General features: G+C 48.5%; 1 protein-coding gene across 1 annotated transcript in view; it reads left to right on the forward strand.

Annotated features, from left to right (window-relative positions):
* Window positions 1-21,555, forward strand: part of LOC147731106 (uncharacterized) — a 485,394-nt gene that overhangs the window by 7,999 nt on the left and 455,840 nt on the right. The window contains exon 4 of the mRNA XM_086956073.1: window positions 17,365-17,481. Coding sequence (XP_086812199.1) covers window positions 17,365-17,481 — 117 coding nt within the window. The remainder of the gene's footprint in view (window positions 1-17,364; window positions 17,482-21,555) is intronic.

The raw sequence follows: 21,555 nt of genomic DNA on the forward strand, positions 1-21,555 counted from the left end.
GTTGCTGAGGCGCTGTATCAGGGTGCGGTGGCACGGTGTCGAAGGCTGCTGAGAGGTCCAGGAGGATGAGGGCAGCAGTTTCTCCGTTGTTGAGCAGGGACCTGATGTCGTCGGTGGCTGCGATGAGGGTGGTCTCGGTGCTGTGGTTTGCTCGGAACCCGGACTGTGAGGGGTCGAGGGATCCGTTGGTCTCGAGGAAGGCACAGAGTTGTCTGTTGACGGTCTTCTTGATGACTTTGGCTGGAAAGGGGAAGAGCGAGATGGGGCGGAAGTTCTTGAGGTCCGTGGGGTCCGCGTGGGTTTCTTCAGGAGGGCGCTCAGCTCGGCATGTTTCCAACTCTCCGGGAAGGTGGCGGATGTGAAGGAGCTGTTGATGATGTTCCGGAATTTGGGGTGCGATGATGGAGTCGGCTTTGTTGAAGATGTGGTGTGGGCAGGGGTCGGTAGGGGAGCCGGAGTGGATGGTGTTCATCAGGCGGGTGGTGTCTTCGGTGCTGACCCGGGTCCAGGTGCGGAGGGTGGTGGTGGGGGGCGTTGGTTCGGTGGTTGGGTCCGTGGTCAGCGCGCCGAAGCTGTTGTGTATGTCGGTGATCTTGCGGTCAAAGAACGAGGCAAGCGAGTCGCAGAGGTCTTGCGAGGGTGTGATGTCGTTGTTGCAGGCGCTGGGGTTGGAGAGCTCTTTAACGATGCTGAAGAGTTCCTTGCTGTTGTGGGTGTTGTTGTCCAGTCGTTCTTTGAATGTTGTCTTCTTGGTGGTGCGGATCAGCTGGTGGTGTTTGCGGTTGGCGTTCTTGAGGGATGTCATGTTTTCTGCCTTCTAGCGGTGTGGCACCCCATGTGTGGGTTGTCGGCCGCTATGACGCAGGCGGCGGAGTGACGGAATGTGTAATTGTTAAGACCTGTATGGAGAAGTGGATCTCGCACAGCTGAGGTGAACCCAAATATAAGGATATTGTGTTGAGCTTTCGTGTGCCGCAGGGTAGTAAACACTGTCTAGCCAAGCAGTGTGTAAAAGAAGATTCCAAAGGAAACTCTCCCGCCTAGGGAGAGGACAACCCAGCGCACTACTTTAGTGAGACCCGTGGTCTAGTTCCATATTCAGTTTAAACAATGAATCATAATCCAAATGAAGTAGTCATATATCCAGTTTTATTCAAATGGATGTGACGATGTTGGTATTGATAAAGCACATCAGTCTATAGCGTTCCATAAACATGTCAATTCAGGTGTGTTAACACATCACACGACCCAATGCATTTCGGGCTTAGCCCGTCGTCAGGGGAATTACTCTACAAACGAAAACAAAAATCAGCTGTAGTATCCGAAAACTGTACTAGACCGCCTACGAGCACGAGGCTATCCTGCCCCTATTCTGGACTTGGCTGTCCAGAGAAGTGAGAAACGAAGCAGAGCGTCTCTGTTACAACCCAGACCTAAGACTCCCACGGACCGTTTCGTGGTGGTCTCTAAGTTTTCAAGTGCTTCCTCACAATTCCAGAAAATAATTCGAAAACATTGGTCTATCCTGACTCAGGAACCTGATTTTAACGGTCTATTTTCTGAACCTCCTATCTTTGCTTTCTCCAGAGGCAAGAATCTGAAAGAGTAATTCCCCTGACGACGGGCTAAGCCCGAAATGCATTGGGTCGTGTGATGTGTTAACACACCTGAATTGACATGTTTATGGAACGCTATAGACTGATGTGCCTTATCAATACCAACATCGTCACATCCATTTGAATAAAACTGGATAATTGTTAAGACCGCCTGGGCTGCCATTGTGCCTGTGTTGCAGCAGAGGAATTCCAGCTACTAGAAGAAAGCTGCAGCCGCCCACCCTACCTTTATCCCGATTGCCTCCTGCAGTTATGAATTAGTATGCGCCAAAGCTCCAACTGAACTACCTGTTTGCTGCCACTGTGTGTGCCCCCATGGGCAGGATGTTGACCGGTGCTGAGGCTGGAAGAGGGAGGCGAACATGGGGCTGCCTGAATCGCTGTGTCGTCGCTATCGCCCTCATGGCATTTTCAAGTGAAGTGAACCCTTACAGCTGAGCTGCCTGCGCTGACCCATAGAGCTGCTCTGAGACTGCTTATGCCCTCCATACTGCCACTTGGGGTACTGCTGACTTTGGAGCAGCTATCTTTCACTATTTTCAGGACTGAGTGATGGGGAATACAATGCAGGTGCCCCTGTGAGAGCTGTGTGACACTGAATGACAGGGACCCGGACCTGCCCCGCAAGATGCCCGAGAGTGACGGTATTTGCGAACCGACTGAGCAGTAGCTGCGCAATCAGATGAATGTAATTCTGGCGTAACTCCCTGGGTTCTGTACCAGAGACGTGACTCTGCCGACCTGGCCTTTGTTGAGCTGTAGTCGCAGCGCCATTTTTGCACTGCCGTGCCAATGCATGTCAGACACTGTGCGGGTCGCCTGGGTGGTACACGTGAGTGAGAGTTGCTGACACTCACGGACACTTGTGTCATAGCCGCAGGTTTTACCTGCCCCTCCCCAGGACAGAAGACAACGCAACAACGTGGAGCAGCCTGCTCCACTGCGAGGTGTAGGTGGCAGGTGAGTAGCGGCAGAGATATCTGTGAGCGGAGGAGATGCACTACCACAAAGCTCTTGGGCTATGAGACAGTTGCTGCTGTTGCCCATGACCTGTGGATGCACGCCTTCAAATCGTCGACCTGAAATCCTGACATACGTGGAGCGGCACAGGAGTGCAGCCTCAGCGACTCATGTCGGATGGCACCCGGGCGCTCACCGGAAAGGGAGGAACGCAGGCTCCACAGCTCCCACCTAAGCCTAAAACTGACAAAATGGTGAAACACTGAGACACGGATAAAACTGTGAACAAATTGGATGCGGTGCTCGCTGCGATGGAACGGCTGGAAGAAACCCTCATTCAAACTCACACCTCCCTCGAATCCAAGATCGATAAGGTGCCCATCGACCTCGCCCATCTCCATGCGGATCACCGGAAACTAACAGACGGCACTTCAATTCTGGAAAACACGTTCACGGACATCAAGCAGCAGGCGGCCCAGACAGACAAACATGTACAGGACTCGCTCAACCGGGTGGAGTTTCTGGAGGACAGGGCCGAGGATGCTGAAGGGCGGGCCCGTCGAAATAACGTGCGCATAGTGGGTGTGCCGGAACGTTGGGAAGGAAGGGAGCCCACCCTACACATGGAAAATTGGCTCAAGAACCTACTCTCAGAAGGAGCCCTCTCGCCTCACTTTGTCATAGAACGTGCACATAGAGTCCCAACGAGAACCTTTCTCACAGGGTCAAACCCAAGGCCCTTGCTTCTCCGACTTCTCAATTACCGAGATTGCGATTCCATCCTACAGGAAACCAGGAAGCTGCAGGATATTCAAGTAGACAATCATAGAATAATGTTCTTTCCGGACTATACCATTCAGGTGCAAAGGCAAAGGTCCTCATTTATGGCAGTGAAGAAACGTCTCCGACAACACAACCTGAAATATTCTCTGCTCTTCCAAGCGCGCCTGAGGGTAATAGCGAGTGATAAGACGCATTTTTTTGCTACCTCATAGGAGACGGAGAGCTGGCTGGACACCTTTACTGCTGCGGGGACTCGAGACTCCTCTGCGATATCGACTCTGCCGAAACTGAGGGGTCCCTTCTGCCGCCGCCGGAGGGAACGCAGATCGTCAGGGGCCCGGAAGCCACCTTCACCTGCTGTGGGACCCCACACGGATTTGATTCTTAGCGACCAACAGGACGCCCTGCAGGCGGTGGCGGAGATCAGCAGCTCTTTGGTAGCTGAGGACGCATCCAACCCCAGTTAGCGCGACCTGTCCGGCGACGACGAGCGACTATATGGCCTGCAGAACTCACAAGACTCGACTGAGCAACCGGACGTTACTCCGCAGACAGCTGACATGATCATATAAACATTGCGAGATCCTATCTTTGCTTGGACTGCGATCTGAGGTATTGTGGTTTATGTATTAGAGAAAGTGCGGTTGTTACTGGGGTATTCATGTGTTATAGCCACTGCTAATATTTCGAGTGCCACATGGAACGGTGAGTGACATCATGATGTAAGAAAGGAGGGCGGCATCTGATCTCATACTTTGTTGCTTCTGCGCAGGCACTGAGGCACATCGTTCGCCTGGCGGGTTTTCCTGAGCTGGGGTACATACTTTGCTTTCAATGTACTGTGCTGGGCCTGAAGACGGGGAGTCTCTGAAACGCTTGACACATATATTGTAAGATATCTGTACGTAATACGCAGCGCATCCCCCCTAGGTCGTTTTGATTGTTACCTCTATTGAGAGTTTGGACGATTGCTAGTTGCACCATCGCCCTTTTGGAATTTTACATGTTCATGTACTTGTTTGGTTTTCTTATGAGATATTCTTTACTGTATGCTGTTCTCACACAATGCAAAATGCCACGAGTCACTATGCTGCAGAAGTCGTATATTGCCGGGCACTCTACACTGCATATGTTTGTTGGACTGGACTGTTGCCGGCGCATGGCAACTTAATACCTTGTAAACACTATTTCTGCATTTAAAATAGGCACATGGAACGTGCGGGGCATCCACACACCATCACGTAGGTATCACATATACTCGTACCTTAACCGGCATCACATACAAATAGCTCTTTTGTAAGAGATGCATCTGGCCAAATCAGAAATCCAACGCTTGCACCGCCGCTGGCGTGGCCAACTGTATGCCACAGGATATTCAGCTTATGCACGAGGCGCACTGATCTGGGTGCGGCCGGGGGTCCCACTTAAAGTCACACAGTCGCTGACTGATGCGGAGGCCAGATATGTGGTGGTTAGGGGCGCACTGGATGGCCGACAGGTTGTAATCTCGTTGCTATATGCTCCCAACACAGATCAAGCAGATTTTTTTGATGACATGTCGCGCGTCCTGGCACCATGGCATGATACACAAATGTTTTTGGGGGGAGACTACAACAGCGTACTGGATGTCACACTGGACTGCTCCTTTTCACCCCTTCCGGGCACAAACACACACATTGCCATGAAGGCACTAACTAACTGGGCACAACAATGGCGACTCGGGGACATTTGGAGGCATTGTCACCCCCATGACAGGGTGTATTCCTATTATTCCGGTGCTCATGATTTGGATGTACGGTTAGACCGATATATGCTTTCGGAAGAGCTGCTCCCACGTGTAACCGCAGTCTATTATCTAGGCAGGATGCTTTCAGATCATAACCCGCATATATTGGAGGTGTCATGGGAGCACCCCTGTCACCGGTTCTAACTTGGTCTGTTATTGGATGCACCCTTTCGGAGCCTGCTAGCCACAAACATCACACAATATTTTGAAGAAAATACTGGCACAGCCACGATGCCCCAAGTAGAATGGGATGCATTTAAGGTAGTAGTTAAGGGTGAATGCCTCTGTGTACAAGCGGGCATGCAGAGACAGCTGGAGACTGACCTCACACACTTCGAAAATGACCTTCTACAAAGGGAGGGAGAGGCCCTAGACGGCGACGATGGGTCCCTGGTACGAATTACAGTGGAACACTCCAGATTGCTAGACCGGCTCCACAATCTTAACTACGCAGCACACTCAGCGCGTACCCATCATATGGGAGATAAACCTGGCAAGCTGCTGTCGTGGCTGATATGCCAAGATGCAGTCACCACACCTATGATGTTGATGCAGAAACCACAAGGCAACACAGTGCTTACCCAGAGTGACATACACAATGCCTTTGTGGAACACTATTCCACGATGTACAGGTCTTGCTTGCTAGCTACAGACAAGGTCATACGGGAGTTTCTGTCTCCTTTGCTGCCGGAAGAAATACGAGATAGTATTTTCTCCCTATCAAATGGCAAATCTCCAGGTCCAGATGGACTACCGGCTGAATTTTATAAAGCCTACTCAGACATATTAATACCGGAACTGTTGCGGGTATACGCGGCAGCCCAAGATGACTCGGCCCTCACACTCACGCAAAGTGAAGCGACGCTGATCTCACTCTTAGGCACCCTGAAATCCTTGGTTCTTATCGCCCACTGGCTCTGCTAAACACAGATTATAAAATTCTTGCCTCCACCCTAGCTAAACGCATTGCCACGTTTGTGCCGGATCGTGTCCATAGCGATCAAAACGGATTTGTCCCCACCAGGAGCACCTCTCTAAATATCCGTAGATTATTTAGGGTGCAGGAATACGCTACGAAGAACTGGCCACGCTCTGGATGCTTAGTGTTAGACCTGGAGAAGGCATTTGTCTCCGCATGCCCGCTTGTACACAGAGGCATTCACCCCCAACTACTTAGCCGCGCAGCTCTAATGGGTCACTAAATGGCTGAGTGACAGGAACCTAATGGATACTGTGACTGAGTCATATTTCTAGCGCAGACTCAAATCTATAGTCTATTTCATCCATTAGCGAAATTTCCCTGTCCGACACAGATACATATGGAATTGGCCCATAGATGCTACCAGAGGAGCGTTCAACTTACGAAAGACGTAATTCCTTATGCTCCAATACTGCCACTTATTGGAACACCCAGAGGTAGAGGCTCTGTTCCAGACGTGGTGCTGACGCGTTGGACTGAGGCAAGAGTGGAGACGCTTGGAGATTTATACGCGGATGGTGCTCTGTTGCCATTTGCAACCCTAGCGGCGGATACCGGTCTGCCTGTGGGTCAGTTCTTCTTCCTGAAGCCATCATGCGGATGCTGTGTCGCTGACACTACAATGGGGGGACTTGACAGCTGAGCCGCCGACGCATCAGCTTTTGCTATATTTGCATTTGATGGGGGAGGGGACGCATGTAGTCTACTGGTTGGTACAGTCCCTGCTCGCTCATGTGTTAAAATCACAGCAGAGGCTCCGGGAACTTTGGACTGAGGACAGAGGTCGACCCTGGACTGACAGGGACTGGGAATGTATCTTAGCCGGTGCCACACACATTCCACGCAATTTACGTTTTAAACTCATACAAACGTTCATATTGCATAGAGCATATCTTTCGCCGGACAAGATCAATAAGTACTTCAACATCACATTCCCGGCTGTCCGAGAAGCCATCTCCTAGATGCTGACCTGCTGCATATGCTGTGGTCCTGCCCCCTGCTTCTGTCCTACTGGCAAACGATAACAGCAACACTCACAAGAAGCACTAACACAGAGGTACCGAACACCTGGGAAGTCTGTATTTAGGATTTTACAAACGAACAAAAGCTACCAAAGTAAGCTCTAGGTTTCGTGACTTAAGCCTTATAACCCCAAAAGGGTTAATAACAAAGAGGTGGAAACACAAAGACCCTCCAGAAGTACCCCACTGGTCGAAATCCCTGGAGAACTGGGCTCAGGCGGAGAGCACTATTCTTCATAGAGAAGAAATGGCTGGGTTGCGTAAGTTTCCCATTGCACAAGTCTGGGGTGATATTCTGAAGGCCCTTACACAAACCGATACTGGAGCACATACGCCTCGTACATAGCAGGCGGGGGATTATGGTTAGCGTGTGGCCCGGGTAGGACTGACAGGCCGTACTCACAAGACGCTCTGGCCATAATTGTTGGGTCTGGCACTGACCTTGCATTCATCATGACACTTCGTAGACATAACTTCAGGAGTAGGATATTTTAGAGTCCATGTGTCTATACACAGTACTGGACAAGTAACTCGCATCCATTATACACATACGGCCCTTGGCAAGACTTCACTCAAAAAGCACATACTACACTAGATACAAGTTCCTTTCAGCACCAGATATCTCCTTTTTTTCTTTTGCTTTTCTTTCATTTTTACAAGTTGTGGTTAAAATGTTTAAAAATGAAGATGTCTTGCAATTAGTTGAGATATTCACCTCTTATCACCCATGCATTACTGTATACTATAACCCTATAATTACCATACCTATGGGCCATGCACTTCTGTAATAATTAATATGACTGCATATGGTCAATTACTGTTGTGAAGAAGTCACATGCAATACACGAGCCCTGCTCCTCAAATGGAGGTAACGGTATGCGTGGGTTGCGGACGCCCATGCTAATTTGCAAATGCACGTTAACCTCTGGGACACAGATGCTCTTTCGGCTATGGTTATAGATTTATAACACCTAGAATTATATGTACAGTGTAATGGCAGCGTTGATTTTGCAAAAAGTACGATATACACCAATGTTCAGTTTGTTTGTATTAGGAAAATGATAACAAAATGCAATGAAGATATAAAAAAAAAAATCAAGATCTGCAAGGCATGACTTCAACTGTGCCAAGCAGATACTGAGTGTGGGCTTTAACTTCAGTCATATCTTGCATCCAGTTCGCTGTCCAGAGCACCCATAATACTATTGCCACAGTGGCTTCAATTCAATTCAATTCAATTAATTTATATAGCGCGCTGCATACCCAGAGGGTCTCAAGGCGCTTGGAGAAGGGTGGGGAATTACTTGTCGAATATCCAGGTTTTAAGTTGCTTTCTGAATGCTAGGTGGTTCTGAGTGAGGCGAAGGTGAATAAGAAGTGAGTTCCAGGTTTTAGCAGCCAGGTAGGAGAACGATCTTCCTCCCATGGTGGTTTTGTTGATGCGAGGTACAGCAGCAAGGGCTTGGTTGGAGGAGCGTAGCTGGCGGGAGGGGGTGTAGAAGGAAAGTCGTGTGTTGAGGCATTCGGGTCCAAGTTCGTAAAGTGCTTTGTGTGCGTGGGTTAGAAGGCGGAATGTTATCCTCTTATTGACAGGGAGCCAGTGGAGGTTTTTCAGGTGATCAGAAATGTGGTCATTACGCGGGATGTCTAGTTTGAGTCTGGCTGAAGCGTTCTGGATGCGTTGGAGTTTTTTCTGAATGCGAAGAGTGTTGAAGCAAGAAGATGAAATGGCGTTGACTTGTCTGATCATCGAGAGTGAGGAGTCCAGAATGACGCCCAGGTTCCGTGCGTGGTCTGTCGGGATGGGTGCTTTTCCAAGGGACTCTGGCCACCAAGAGTCGTCCCAGGCAGAGGGGGAGGTACCTAAGATAAGGACTTCTGTTTTGTCGGAGTTCAGTTTCAGACGGCTGTGCTTCATCCACTCGGCTACTTCTTTCATTCCTTCATGCAGGTTGGTTTTGGCGGTGTTCGGGTCTTTGGTGAGTGAGCGATGAGTGCGGTCCCAGTGCTGTGTTTGGCTCGGAAGCCGGACTGTGAGGAGTCGAGGGATTTGTTGGTTTCGAGGAAGGCGGCGAGCTGGTAGTTGACAGCTTTCTCGATGACTTTGGCCGGGAATGGAAGGAGCGAGATGGGGCGGTAGTTTTTGAGTTCGGTGGGGTCCGCTGTGGGTTTTTTCAGAAGGGCGCTGAGTTCGGCGTGTTTCCAGCTTTCCGGGAAGGTGGCGGAGTTGAGGGAGCAGTTGATGACGTCTCGGAGGTGTGGTGCTATGATGGAATCTGCTTTGTTGAAGATGTGGTGAGGGCATGGGTCTGTCGGGGATCCTGAGTGGATGGAGTTCATCAGGCGGATGGTGTCCTCAGTGGAGATTGGGTTCCAGTCATTAAGGATGTTCCAGGGGGTGAAGGTAGAGCAGAAGGTTGGGTGGGTTGGTCTCCGGGTTGGTTGTGGAAGCTGTTGTGGATGTCTGCGATTTTGTCGTGGAAGAACGAAGCTAGGGAGTCGCAAAGGGCTTGAGAGGGAGTGATGTCGTTGGAGTTGGCAGTGGGGTTGGTAAACTCTTTGACGATGTTGAATAATTCCTTGCTATTGTGGACGTTGTTGTCAAGTCGGTCTTTGAAAGCGGCTTTCTTGGCAGTCCGGATCAGTTGGTGGTGTATGCGGGTGGCGTTTTTGAAGGCGTCCCTGGTGCTGGTGTTTGGGTCTTTTTTCCAGGCCTTCTCAAGGGAGCGACAGAGTTTCTTGGATTTCTTAAGATCATCGTTGAACCAGGGGGCGTTTTTGTTGCCTAGTTTGATTTGAAGTTTTTTCAGGGGTGCTAGGTTGTCGGCGCTGTTGGTTAGCCATTGAGTGAGGTTAATGGCTGCTTGGTTGGGGTTCGAAGAGTGGGCAGGGGGGTTTTGAAGAAGAGATGAGGAGATGAGCCGAGTGGATGACGACCAGCCGCCTGAAACTGAACTCAGACAAGACGGAAGTCCTCATCCTGGGTTCCTCGCCCTCCGCCTGGGACGACTCCTGGTGGCCCCCCGCCCTGGGCAGCGCACCCAAACCGACAGACCACGCACGCAACCTGGGCTTCATCTTGGACTCCTCCCTCACCATGACCAGACAAGTCAACGCCGTCTCCTCATCATGCTTCAACATCCTGCGCATGCTACGGAAGATCTTCCGTGGATCCCCACCGAGACCAGGAAGACGGTCACCCAGGCCCTCGTCACCAGCCGACTGGACTACGGCAACGCCCTCTACGCCGGAACCACCGCCAAGCTCCAGAAGAGACTCCAGCGGATCCAGAACGCCTCAGCCAGACTCATCCTCGACATCCCACGACACAGCCACATCTCCGGACATCTGAGAGACCTGCATTGGCTCCCCGTCAACAAAAGAATCACCTTCCGCCTCCTCACCCACGCACACAAAGCCCTACACGATCAAGGCCCTAGCAACCTCAACAACCGCATCGACTTCTACGCTCCCAAACGACATCTCCGATCAAACAGCCACGCCCTCGCCGCCGTCCCCCGCATCCAAAGAACGACAACAGGAGGAAGGTCCTTCTCCTACCTGGCCGCCAAGACCTGGAACTCCCTACCGACCGACCTGCGCCTGACCCAAGACCACCTCTCCTTCAGGAAGAAGCTCAAGACCTGGCTATTCGAGCAGTAGCAGCACTCCCCCCCCCCCACCCCCCCCAGCGCCTTGAGACCCTCCGGGTAAGTAGTGCGCTATATAAATGCCTGTGATTGATTGATTGATTGATTGGTGATTTTGTTCCAGTTTCTTCGCAGAGTAGGTTGAGGGTGGTTGTGGGTTGTGGTCTTTTTGTAGATAAAGTGAACGCAGCTGTGGTCCGTCCAATGGAGAGCTGTGGTGTGACTGAAGGAAATATGTTTGCTGGAGGTGAAGATAGGGTCGAGTGTGTGACCTGCATTGTGGGTGGGGGTATTAACAAGTTGTTTGAGTCCGAGGTTGGCGAGATTGTACAGAAGGGTGGTGGTGTTGCTGTTGTTGCTCCTTTCCAGGTGAAAATTGAGGTCTCCCAATAGAATGTAGTCCTCGGAGGGGAGGGCGTGTGGGGTGATAAAGTCAGTGATGTCTTCACAGAATTGTGCACGGGGTCCTGGTGGCCTGTAGAGGAGGGTGCCTCTGAGTGTGGTCTTGGGGTCGGTGTGGATCTGGAAGTGAAGGTGTTCGGCGCTAGCGAGGTTGACGTCTGAGCTGGTTGAGATGCGGATGGAATTCTTATGGACGATGGTGATGCCTCCTCCTGTTTGCTTGGTGCGGTCTTTTTCGGATGATCTTGTAGCCTTCCGGGATGGCAATGGTGATGTCTGGGGCTGAGGAGGCGTTCATCCATGTTTCTGTTAGGAAGGCGACGTCCGGAGAGATCGTGTCTAGTAGATTCCAGAGGTCGATGGCGTGTCTGTGGACCGAGCGGGTGTTGAGTAGGATGCATTTTAGGTGGTTGGTGTCAGGTCTCTGTTTGGTGTTAGTGGATGGGGAGTTGGTCTTGGTGCCGTCAAACTTGCAGGAGTTGCATGAGAAGGGTCCATGGGTGTGTCCAGGTGCGGCTTGGGCGCAGTTGGGGAGTCGACTGGGGTTAAGGGCTAAGAGGGTGGAGGCGGCGTATGTAATGCGGGTGGGGTGGATGGTACGGGGGCCAGGGGGTCTGGCGCTGGGCGCGGGCTTGGCGCGGACGGGCGTAGACGGGCTTACCTTTGGCGCACCTTCGGCGCGGCCGTAGCGCGTGGACGCTGCGCGTTGGGTCATCTGCCTTAAATGGATAGTGGAGGGGGCGGAGCGTGGGAGGGGCAGCAGCTGGGAGGCGGTAGCGGGGAGGAGGGGCGGGCCAGGGAACACCAAAACAAAATGGAGGGTCAAAGGGAAAGCAAGGCAGGGGCAGCAGATGCACCACGGCACCGGGGGCACAGTCGGAGTCCCAGCAAGTGAAAAAGCCTCAGCAAGTGTCGCGCTGCAAAGTACAGCAGAGCGAGCGTTCAAATCAAGGTTAGGTGCTGTCTACTATAATCGTGCTACGATGCAGGGCAGATACAGTGTTAAATTAATGAGCACAAATGCACACAAATGCGATGCCAGGCAAATACAATGAGATAATTGAATAAGCGATCTCACAATCCAGCAAACGATACCACAGATCAGCCAAATCACGAGCAGGAGCTGGGATCGGGGAGCGTGGGGGGAGCGATCCCTTGTTCTTGCACAGTGGGAACTTGTAAGTATTATTGCAATATCATCTATGGTTGGACATGGGACAGGGTGAGACTTTAAGCCATGCCCTGTGACGGAAACCCCTCTACAGGTACCAACTGGGCTCGGTCAATGGGTAGCAGTTTTTGCATTCTTGCATAACAAGATTCCCTATATGAATATGAATACAAAATGCACAATTTGGACCTCTGTACCTTTCTTCATGTTTGACTAATGTGCTTGCAATTTTTCCAGTAGAAAAGTAGTTTACATTGTATTTTGGGGATTCCTGTGTATTTGACGTACAGGACAAACTTTCCAGCAATCTGAAATTGCCTCTTCTGTGATTTCACATAATACGTGTATATACCAGTGCCAACTGGCGCGTGGGGCAGGGCATTGAGCTGTTCAATCAATGCATATTGCGACCAGTTCAGTTTCACATTACTTATAGGATTCATCTTCTGTTTACATGGTAGCGATATGTCAAAACTCTCTCACCTTAAATGTGCTTGAAAGGAAACAGATGCTGGTTGAACATTTTTCAGGAGGAAACATTATCTTCCATCACACTAGGAATTGCTCCACATTTCCCCGAAGTTTAGGTGCTCCCATTTGACGCCCACCCCAATGCCCCCAAGAAACATCTTTGAAAAAGGTACTCCCCAAAATGTTTCAAGGGTTTGTTATCTTCATGAAAAGGAAGATGGAGAGACATGGTTAGCATTGAACAGTTAGCCATATTACTTTCTCAGATAGCAATGTTTTTTTTAATTTATAACTGCAGAATAACAATGTATTACATTTACAACAAATTTGAAAAAGAAAGCAGACACCTTTTCAAACTAACCTGGGTTCTTTTCAAACTTGCAAATACATTTCCTATGGCAAATCAAAAAACTATATATTTTGACCCAGATTTAAAAAAAACTCAAAAATGGTAGACCTAAATATCTAAACTGAAATATTTCATGTACAGCCTACAAATTGTACTACATTGATATTTGTACACCATGGAAAAGCCTCGAAGAGCTTTTAGAAGGTTGAGTAATCAGCTACTTCTTTTGTTGGTTGAGTATGTGCTATCAATATGGTCACGATCGAAGAACTTTCGTACTGAGCATAAGACGTGAATGTGGTCTTCATTTCTATTGAATTGAAACTGCAACTACATTGCATGCACTGAGCATGACATATACTGAAACTGTGGGAGGGAAAAAGATGCTGGTGGAAACCCTCACTATCACTACTTTGCCAAGTGTAACCTCTTCTAATATGAAAGCAGGACTCGGGTTCCTTCAAGCGTCAGCAGTGAAGATCAAATCAGCTCAATCATCTGAGACTGATGGACCACAGGCTGCGTTTGAGGCAGAATCCAAGGACTATCACAGACCTAGGTCTGTACAGGAGAGGTAAAGGCAAAACCCAAAGAATACCTCAAACTGCATAGTAGCAATTCAACTGGGGTTCACCAAAACAGGTTGTTTCTGACAAGGCATGGCTAAAATCAAAAAACTTTTTTTTTCTTTTTTTTTCCACAATTTTATTGACAAAGATGAGCATATGAAATAGAGTGGTATCCCACATTCAGGATGATACCACCAGACATTTTGGTACAATCGCAACATAGGACTGAGTGTTCAAGCAAAGTATCAATGTAATCAAGGATACAAGGAAACATTCACCCCACCTTCATCATTTCAGTTATCTACCCACCCAACTCCCAGAACCCTCCCTGGAACCCACCCTAACCCCATGCATGTGTGTACGAACTGTGTTGATGTAAGCTCTTGACGTGGCTATCATGCGTGCGGAACCTGGGTTTCGCCGGACCATATGGGGCTAAAGGTCCTCTTCTTGTTCCGCCGGGGGGTCCAGTGTCAAGCCCCTGTAGTCCGCCCACCTCTTCCATACTTTAAAATGTTTGCGGGGGCATCCCCGTGCTTCAAAGATTGGTCTCTCCAGGCCCATACAGAAGTCCATGCCAGCCTTCCATGCACTCGGGGGGGGGAGGGGTCTCACGTCCTTCCATGCTCGGGCCAGGTCTCTTTTGGCTACCACTAGCCCCAGGAGGAGCAGATGTCGCTAATAGATATTACCACCAACCCCTTCCAGGATGTGTAATAGACCCAGGCGGTGAGTACGGGGGAGGGTCCAGCCCAGCACCTCTGACAGGCAGCCCCATACACCCCTCCAGAAGCCAACCAGCTTGGAGCACGACCATACTGTGTGGAGCAACGTACCTACCTCAGCCCCACATCGCAGACACTCCGGGGACCCAATCAGGCCCGCCTTCCACAGACGCTCACGGGTATAGTAGGCTCTATGAAGAATCTTGAATTGTATGAGTCGGAACCGTATTGCGATAGCCGCTCCCCTCGGGGACTCCAAGGCCTCCCGCCAATCATCTTCATCTAATGGACCGATATCCGCCTCCCATGTCGTCTTCAGTGGAAGAAGGGTGGAGGAGCAGTGAGTGACCATTGTCTGGTAAATGCGTGATACTTTTTTATCCCCAAGGTCACCCATGAAGACCTTCGCTTCAATCGGGCTAAATTCAGGGAGTGAATCAAGGTTAGTAATGCTGGGTGTCAGTGCATGTCGGAATTGTAGGTATCGAAAAAACTGAGATTGGGGCATATCGAATTCGGTACTAAGGGCCTGAAAGGACTTGAGTGTCGTCCCGGACATCACTTGGCCCAGCTGCGAGATACCTATTGCGTCCCAGCCATCGAAGCCTGATAGTTTAGACAGTTCAGGTAATATACTGTTACGCCACAGTGGTGTTTCCGCAGTCAGTCTGCCCCACCAGCCCATGCGACGCAAGGCCTGTCTCCATCCAGCAAAGACAATTTTAGTAACCCTCGGCAGCGAACGACGCAGTCGGGGTGAGTATAGGATGGTGTGGAGCGAGTTATCGCCCATCAAAGTACGTTCCAGGGCATAGGCCGGATCCCCACCGTCACCATACCACCATTCGTTCAGAATGAGGAGATGAGCTGCCTGGTAATACGACTGCAGATCCGAGGTGGCCAAGCCCCCACAGTAGGTGGACAAAAAGCACGTACGCAGTGCCACTCTGGCGGCACCTCCAGCCCAAAGCAAGCGACCCAGCACTGAGTTGACCTGTCTAAACCACTGGGGTGGGATAGGATACGGGTGATTCTGTAGTTGGTAGAGTAGACGCGGGAGCGCAACCATCTTGAAAATAGCCGATTGGCCAAAGATTGACAAGGGCATTCGAGACCAAGTTTTGACATCCGTCTGGACCCGCTCCCAGACGGGCAGCAGGTTACGCTCCCAGGCAGTGTCCACCGAGTCTGAAAGAAACACCCCAAGGTATTTCAGACCATCTGTGGCCACTCGCAATCCCGAAGCCCAGGGATCTGTCACCGTGCCTCCTGTTAGCACCCATAGGGTGGATTTATGTAGGTTTAGGTACAAGCCTGATGCTTCCCCAAACAGTTGCATGACCTCTAGGACATGTGGGCCTGAGCGCTGCAAATCGGTAAGGAAGAAGAGGACATCGTCCGCGTATAACGCAATCTTATCCGACAGGGTGGCATTCCACACAAAGCCCCGTATCAGCGCATCACGGCGCACTCTTGCAGCCAGGGGCTCCATAGCCAGTGCAAATAGATAGGGGGAAAGAGGGCATCCCTGTCTGGTCCCTCGGCCAATATGGAATGTCTCTGACACCGCCCCGGCGACCCGCACCGAGGCTGTGATGTCTGTATAGAGGAGCTTGACATATGACAGGAAGACTGGGCCTAGGTTGAGCCAAGACAGTAGCGCAAATAGGTACGACCAGCTAACCGAGTCGAAGGCCTTGTTGATATCGGCCAGCAACAACGCCGCCTGGTCCCCTAAGGCCCCAACAGCGTCGATCGCCGCCTGTGCATGTCGGATATTATGTCGCGTTGCCCTGTGGGGCATAAAACCTGCTTGGTCCGAATGGACCAAGTCTGTGATATGTGGAGCCAGGCGGTTCGCCAGAGCCTTGGCCAATATCTTAGCCTCAATATTGATTAAGGAGATGGGTCTATATGAGTCATGGCTATCTGGAGGTCTACCAGGCTTCTGAAAGACCACTATTTCGGCATGGCGCCAGTCTGGGGGCAGTATACCCCGTGCACGTGCCACCTCCAGCACTTGGCGATAGTGTGGCCCCAGCTGTACATGAAATTCTTTAAAGAATTCACACGGGTAGCCATTCGGGCCAGGGGCCTTGCCAGCATTGAGTTGTCCCAGAGCGTCTCCCAGCTCCTCTGCTGTGAGGGGTGCATCTAGGGCCTTCTTGGTCTTGTCCGACACCGGTATGGGTGGTAACTCTGCGAGAAATCGGGCTAATTCGCCCTCAGGCGAAACATTTTTAAGTACAAGCTAAACGTAAATATTTTCAGGCTAGACGAACCAAAAATTAAACATTGTTTTGCAAATTAGTCCACAAGTGAACTTTTCCAAAACTTTTCAAATTTGGATGTGCTAGGTCAAAATACGCTCTACAGTAAACGAGCCAAACTCAAACATATCCCAAGCCATCATCCAGCTAGACCGCCAAGCCAAACCATTCACAAAATCAAGTTCTTCTAATACCAAAGTAGGCTAAAACCTTTCACTCCATCCGAGCCACACGAGAACATAATCATTCAAAGCAACACATATTTAGATCCAATTACCTGTCAAACATTTCTTACCAACTGAATCTAAGTTCATATATTTTTAGGCTAATTGTAACCAAAAGAAAAAAAATTCAGTGAAACAAAACTAAAATCAAACATTAGAATTTGAATTTTTGTCTAAATTGTGAACAAATCGAAATGGACTGTGAAAAATTAAGTAGTATCAGGTCAGAAAACGTCAGAACGTCCCTGTCAAATTTCCATCTGAAAACATAGGTTTTTTTAAAATTATGAAACCCTAGAAATGATATTGCAAGTGCAGTTCAAGGTAAGTGCACAGTTCAGTAATTACTCACAATTGCTGACTTGTATGCTAATTTTCCGTCCCCAGCATCATCTTCCTGCGTATTAGCAATGTGTGAGCAAAGCTGCCTGCTCATCAGCGGAGCGCCAGTCTGTAGCTGTTTCCATGGTTATATTCTCAGTAAGGACGGCCGGAGTTGTTATGGTAAGGCATGTTATTTTACTTTCACCAATTGTTCCTGGGTTTTAATTAGATGCCACAATGATTATGGTTTACTCGTCTGTGCTCATTTAGCAATGATATATCTTCAGGTTGTAACATTTAGAGGTCAGTGTTACTGGAGATGAAATCCAGATTTTACTTACCCCATTGGAAATAGGAGGTCAACGGTAGCTCTGCTAATCTAGTGTGTTTCAACCAGGGACTCCCGCTTCTAAGAGCAGGTTCAGTCCAGTGGTGACTGGCTTATCCCGAGGGTGGTGGGCCGGGGGATAAAAAAAATTAAATAGACGTACCTTGGTGACTTGCAGCGCAACGTCCTCCTCTCTCAGGTGTGTTCACAGGAAGCTCTGATGCAGGACACGGCATCTATATAGAAAATTATGTTAGATATGGGTGGGTTTTGTCAATGTGTCATTTCAAAGTTGTACATGTACAACCCTGCCACACTAGGGGCAAAGGTGCTACTCATAAAAGTACTATAGGTTTGTAAGTATATTTGGCCCTCAAACTCAAAGTCATTTTTCCTTTAGAGCCAAACTTGCACCTGTTATGATGAACAATTTTGGTGTTTTGTGTTCCCATGTGATGGTGTTTAAGGAGCTTCAAGTACATTAAGTGTGTCATCTTGCAGTAGGCTGATGTACAAGCTTTCTATGTTCAGGCTTACCAAGAAGGATGAGTTTGGGTTGAAAGTTAGATCTTTTAATTGACCCAAAAGGTTTTTGGTATCTTGAAGGTAGGGGCTTGTTGCCTGTACAATTGGTTGTAGGTAAAAATCACAGAATTTAAAAAGGGGTTCTAGAACAGACCTGATGCCAGATACTGTTGGGCGTCCTGGTGGAGTATTTTGTTTTTGTGTATTTTTGGTATTTTATAGAAATAGGGAATTTTCCCTGTAGAAGTAGTGAGGAACAGTGCTTCTTTCCTGGTAATGTGTCCATTATCCTCTGCTTCTTTCACAATTGCTTGAATTTCCATCTGTAATCTCTCTGTTGGATTGTTTTGCAAGGGTTGGTAGTTTCGTCTGTCGCTCAGGAGGCGGAGACATTCCGTTTGGTAGCCAGTTTTATCTTGGAGTACAATCCCTCCGCCTTTGTCGGCTGGCTTCATTATGATGTTCTCATTATTTCTTAGAGATGTTATAGCATTCAGCTCCATCTTGTTGGTGTATTTGAATATTTTTCCTTCTTCCAGAGCTTCAATATCTTTAAACACCGCCTGTTCGAAAGCTGCAACCTCTACTGGTGTGGTGTTAGGAGGGGGGAGGAAGTTGGACTTTGTTCTGAGTCCAGTGTCTCCGTTTTCTTGGGTGTTTTCTTTAGTGGACTGGTTGGTGAAGAAGGCCTTGAGTTTGACTTCTCTAAAGAACTCTGCCATCTCATAGTGAAGGCGAAACTTATCCAGGCGGGAAGTGGGGACAAATCCAAGTCCTTTGTTCAGCACTTAGCTCTCTGTGTGTGTGAATTCATGTTTTGAATAGTTGGTCACTAGGTCCTGCTGGTGCTCGCTCCTGATTGTTGGTCTCTTGTCATGCTCCTGGTGTTGGCTCCTTGGTCCTGGTTGTCTTCGGAGTGTACCTGTGCTTGTCTCCGGCACTTACATCTTCATCTGCGGCCGTACCCTAAAAAAGGGAATCATTGATTGTGATTCATAAATTGAGGATGTGGTGGCGCATATAGCGGATTCCATCCATACATCATTGGTGGTGGCATTTGGGCATAGGGATTGTGGAACTGTATTTGGTTTCACGGTTGGTCTTGTTGCCATGGTTGTAGCCATCTGTTCTGTCTATACAACGCAAATCAGAACCCGTGGGCAGGGGACCCTTTGTCTCACTACCTATTTGGGAATGGAGAAAAGGTTTGAGCTGTTTTGTTGCTTATTACAAAGACGGAAGGAGGAAAGTGAAAACGACAATGGCAACGCGTATGCACCAAGGATCTTCCTGGATGATCCAACATTCAGGAGAGATTGGGCAAAAATAGCCTGGCAATGCACCAGGGATTGGATTGTACCGATCATACAAACTGTCAAAAGTTTCTCTGATGCAATACTAATAGACATCACGGTAACTGAAACTCAGGACTTGGATCCCGTGGAACTTATCCCAGACTTTGGAGACCTAGCGATTTGGCTGATGCCCGGTGGAGCTAAAGAGGAGATGGGTTGTGGACTCCCCCTCCCTGCCGTCACCTACCCAGCCGGACCTTGGGCAGATTTTCCCCTCGTCTTTATGTCCTATCTTCCTCTTACCCCTTTATCCTATCCCCTTTCCCTTCCTTGCTCCATTCATCTTGTCCCCTATGTTCTTTAACTGTTTTTCTTGATACTTATGTAACTTTTAGCTGATGTAAATTGCAACATTATTGTCCCTCATGTAAAGCGCTCTGATTCCATTGGGTCTAGCCAGCGCTATATAATAACTCATTAATTAAATTTGTTGCCATTTAGTACTCTTTCTCTCCTTGTCTACCTCCCTAGCTCCTAGCTCCTATCCACTCTACCCTGAATCTTGCACCTTGCCTGCTAGTCTGCCTCATAACTGGAGGATTTCAGGTGTCTTACCCAGGTTTGGGCTCAGGGAAAGTGGCCCCCTTGTTATCAGACCGCAGTGCTCCGGTATTGTCAGGATTCTTAAAAATATGCAAACTGAAAATACACTCTGGTCTTGTATATTTGGGAAGGTAATCCTTGAATGCCTGGCTTCGCCAATACTTGTTTTCAGCATTGTGACTGTCTTTTTAGGTGGAGCCTCCCATGAGGGCTGGCCCTTTTACTTCTGTTGTTACACGGTTTGTCTTATTTAGTCTTTAAGCACTTCTTTATGAATTTCTCCTACTGCAGGCACCACATGCTTTCCTGCAACATTTAGAGTGCCATGCTCGCTTTCACTTTCCGAGCAGCCAGGACAATGGAGGCTGCTTCTTTGAATAGGTCTCGCATTTACAAGAGTTTGAGGTATTGGCGTTGTAAATGACAATGCCTTTTATTTAATGGTTAAATAGCAAAATCGATAAATGCAATGCCAATAGCTTAAACTCTTGCAAATGCGAGACCTATTGCATTGCAAATGCTTGTTCTTACAATGGAATGGGAACAGTTTACTTAATGTTATTAGAGTCCAATAGTTTTTATAATATTGGTTAAATAGATTTTATAGCATTAATTGTTTTTTTAATTATATTGTACTTTTTTAATATTTATTTTAATGTTTATAGTATTTTTGGTAAATGTGTTTTTGGGGATTTTAAATTTGTAATATTGAATTGTAATACTATGAAAACCAATATATAGATAATAAATCAAAGTGTAAAAAAATGAATATAATGAAAAGTAAATATTTTGTATTAATTATGTTACACATTCTCTCACCATATATGAATATGTATATAAACATTAACACACACACACATACACATCTTACACATACACATCAATATCTTTTTATATAGGTATATGTTTGAGGCATATGAGCTTCCATTCACCTTGTCCCCTATGTTCTTTAAATGCTTTTCTTGATACTTATGTAACTTTTAACTGATGTAAATTGCAACATTATTGTCCCTCATGTAAAGTGCTCTGATTCCATCGGGTCTAGCCAGCTCTATATAATAACTCATTAATTAAATTTGTTCCCATTTAGTACTCTTTCTCTCCTTGTCTACCTCCCTAGCTCCTAGCTCCTATCCACTCTACCCTGAATCTTGCACCTTGCCTGTAGTCTGCCTAGCCCCCTGTCCTTTGTGCCCTTTGACTAAGCACCCTTGTTGGGGAAAGATCCAATATTTATACTCTGGAGTCTTTGCGTACCCGCTGAGAGAGTCCACTGCGCCAAGGGAGCCACTCACAGCTGAGGTATGGTATGGCACCCCTTGCCAAAGCACTCCCTCGCCCCTTTTTGAGGAAGGATCCAGTATGTAGGCCTTGGAGTCTCAGAGACCCTTCTGAGAGAGTCCACTGGGTAAGGGAAGCCTCCCGCAACAGAGATAGGGAAGTGATACCACTTCCCCTGGGATCACAGCTTACTGGACTTTGGACGTTGCTTTGACTCGTCTA

The sequence above is a fragment of the Lissotriton vulgaris genome, chromosome 2_1, assembly GCF_964263255.1.
Source record: "Lissotriton vulgaris chromosome 2_1, aLisVul1.2, whole genome shotgun sequence".
NCBI lineage: Eukaryota > Metazoa > Chordata > Amphibia > Caudata > Salamandridae > Lissotriton > Lissotriton vulgaris.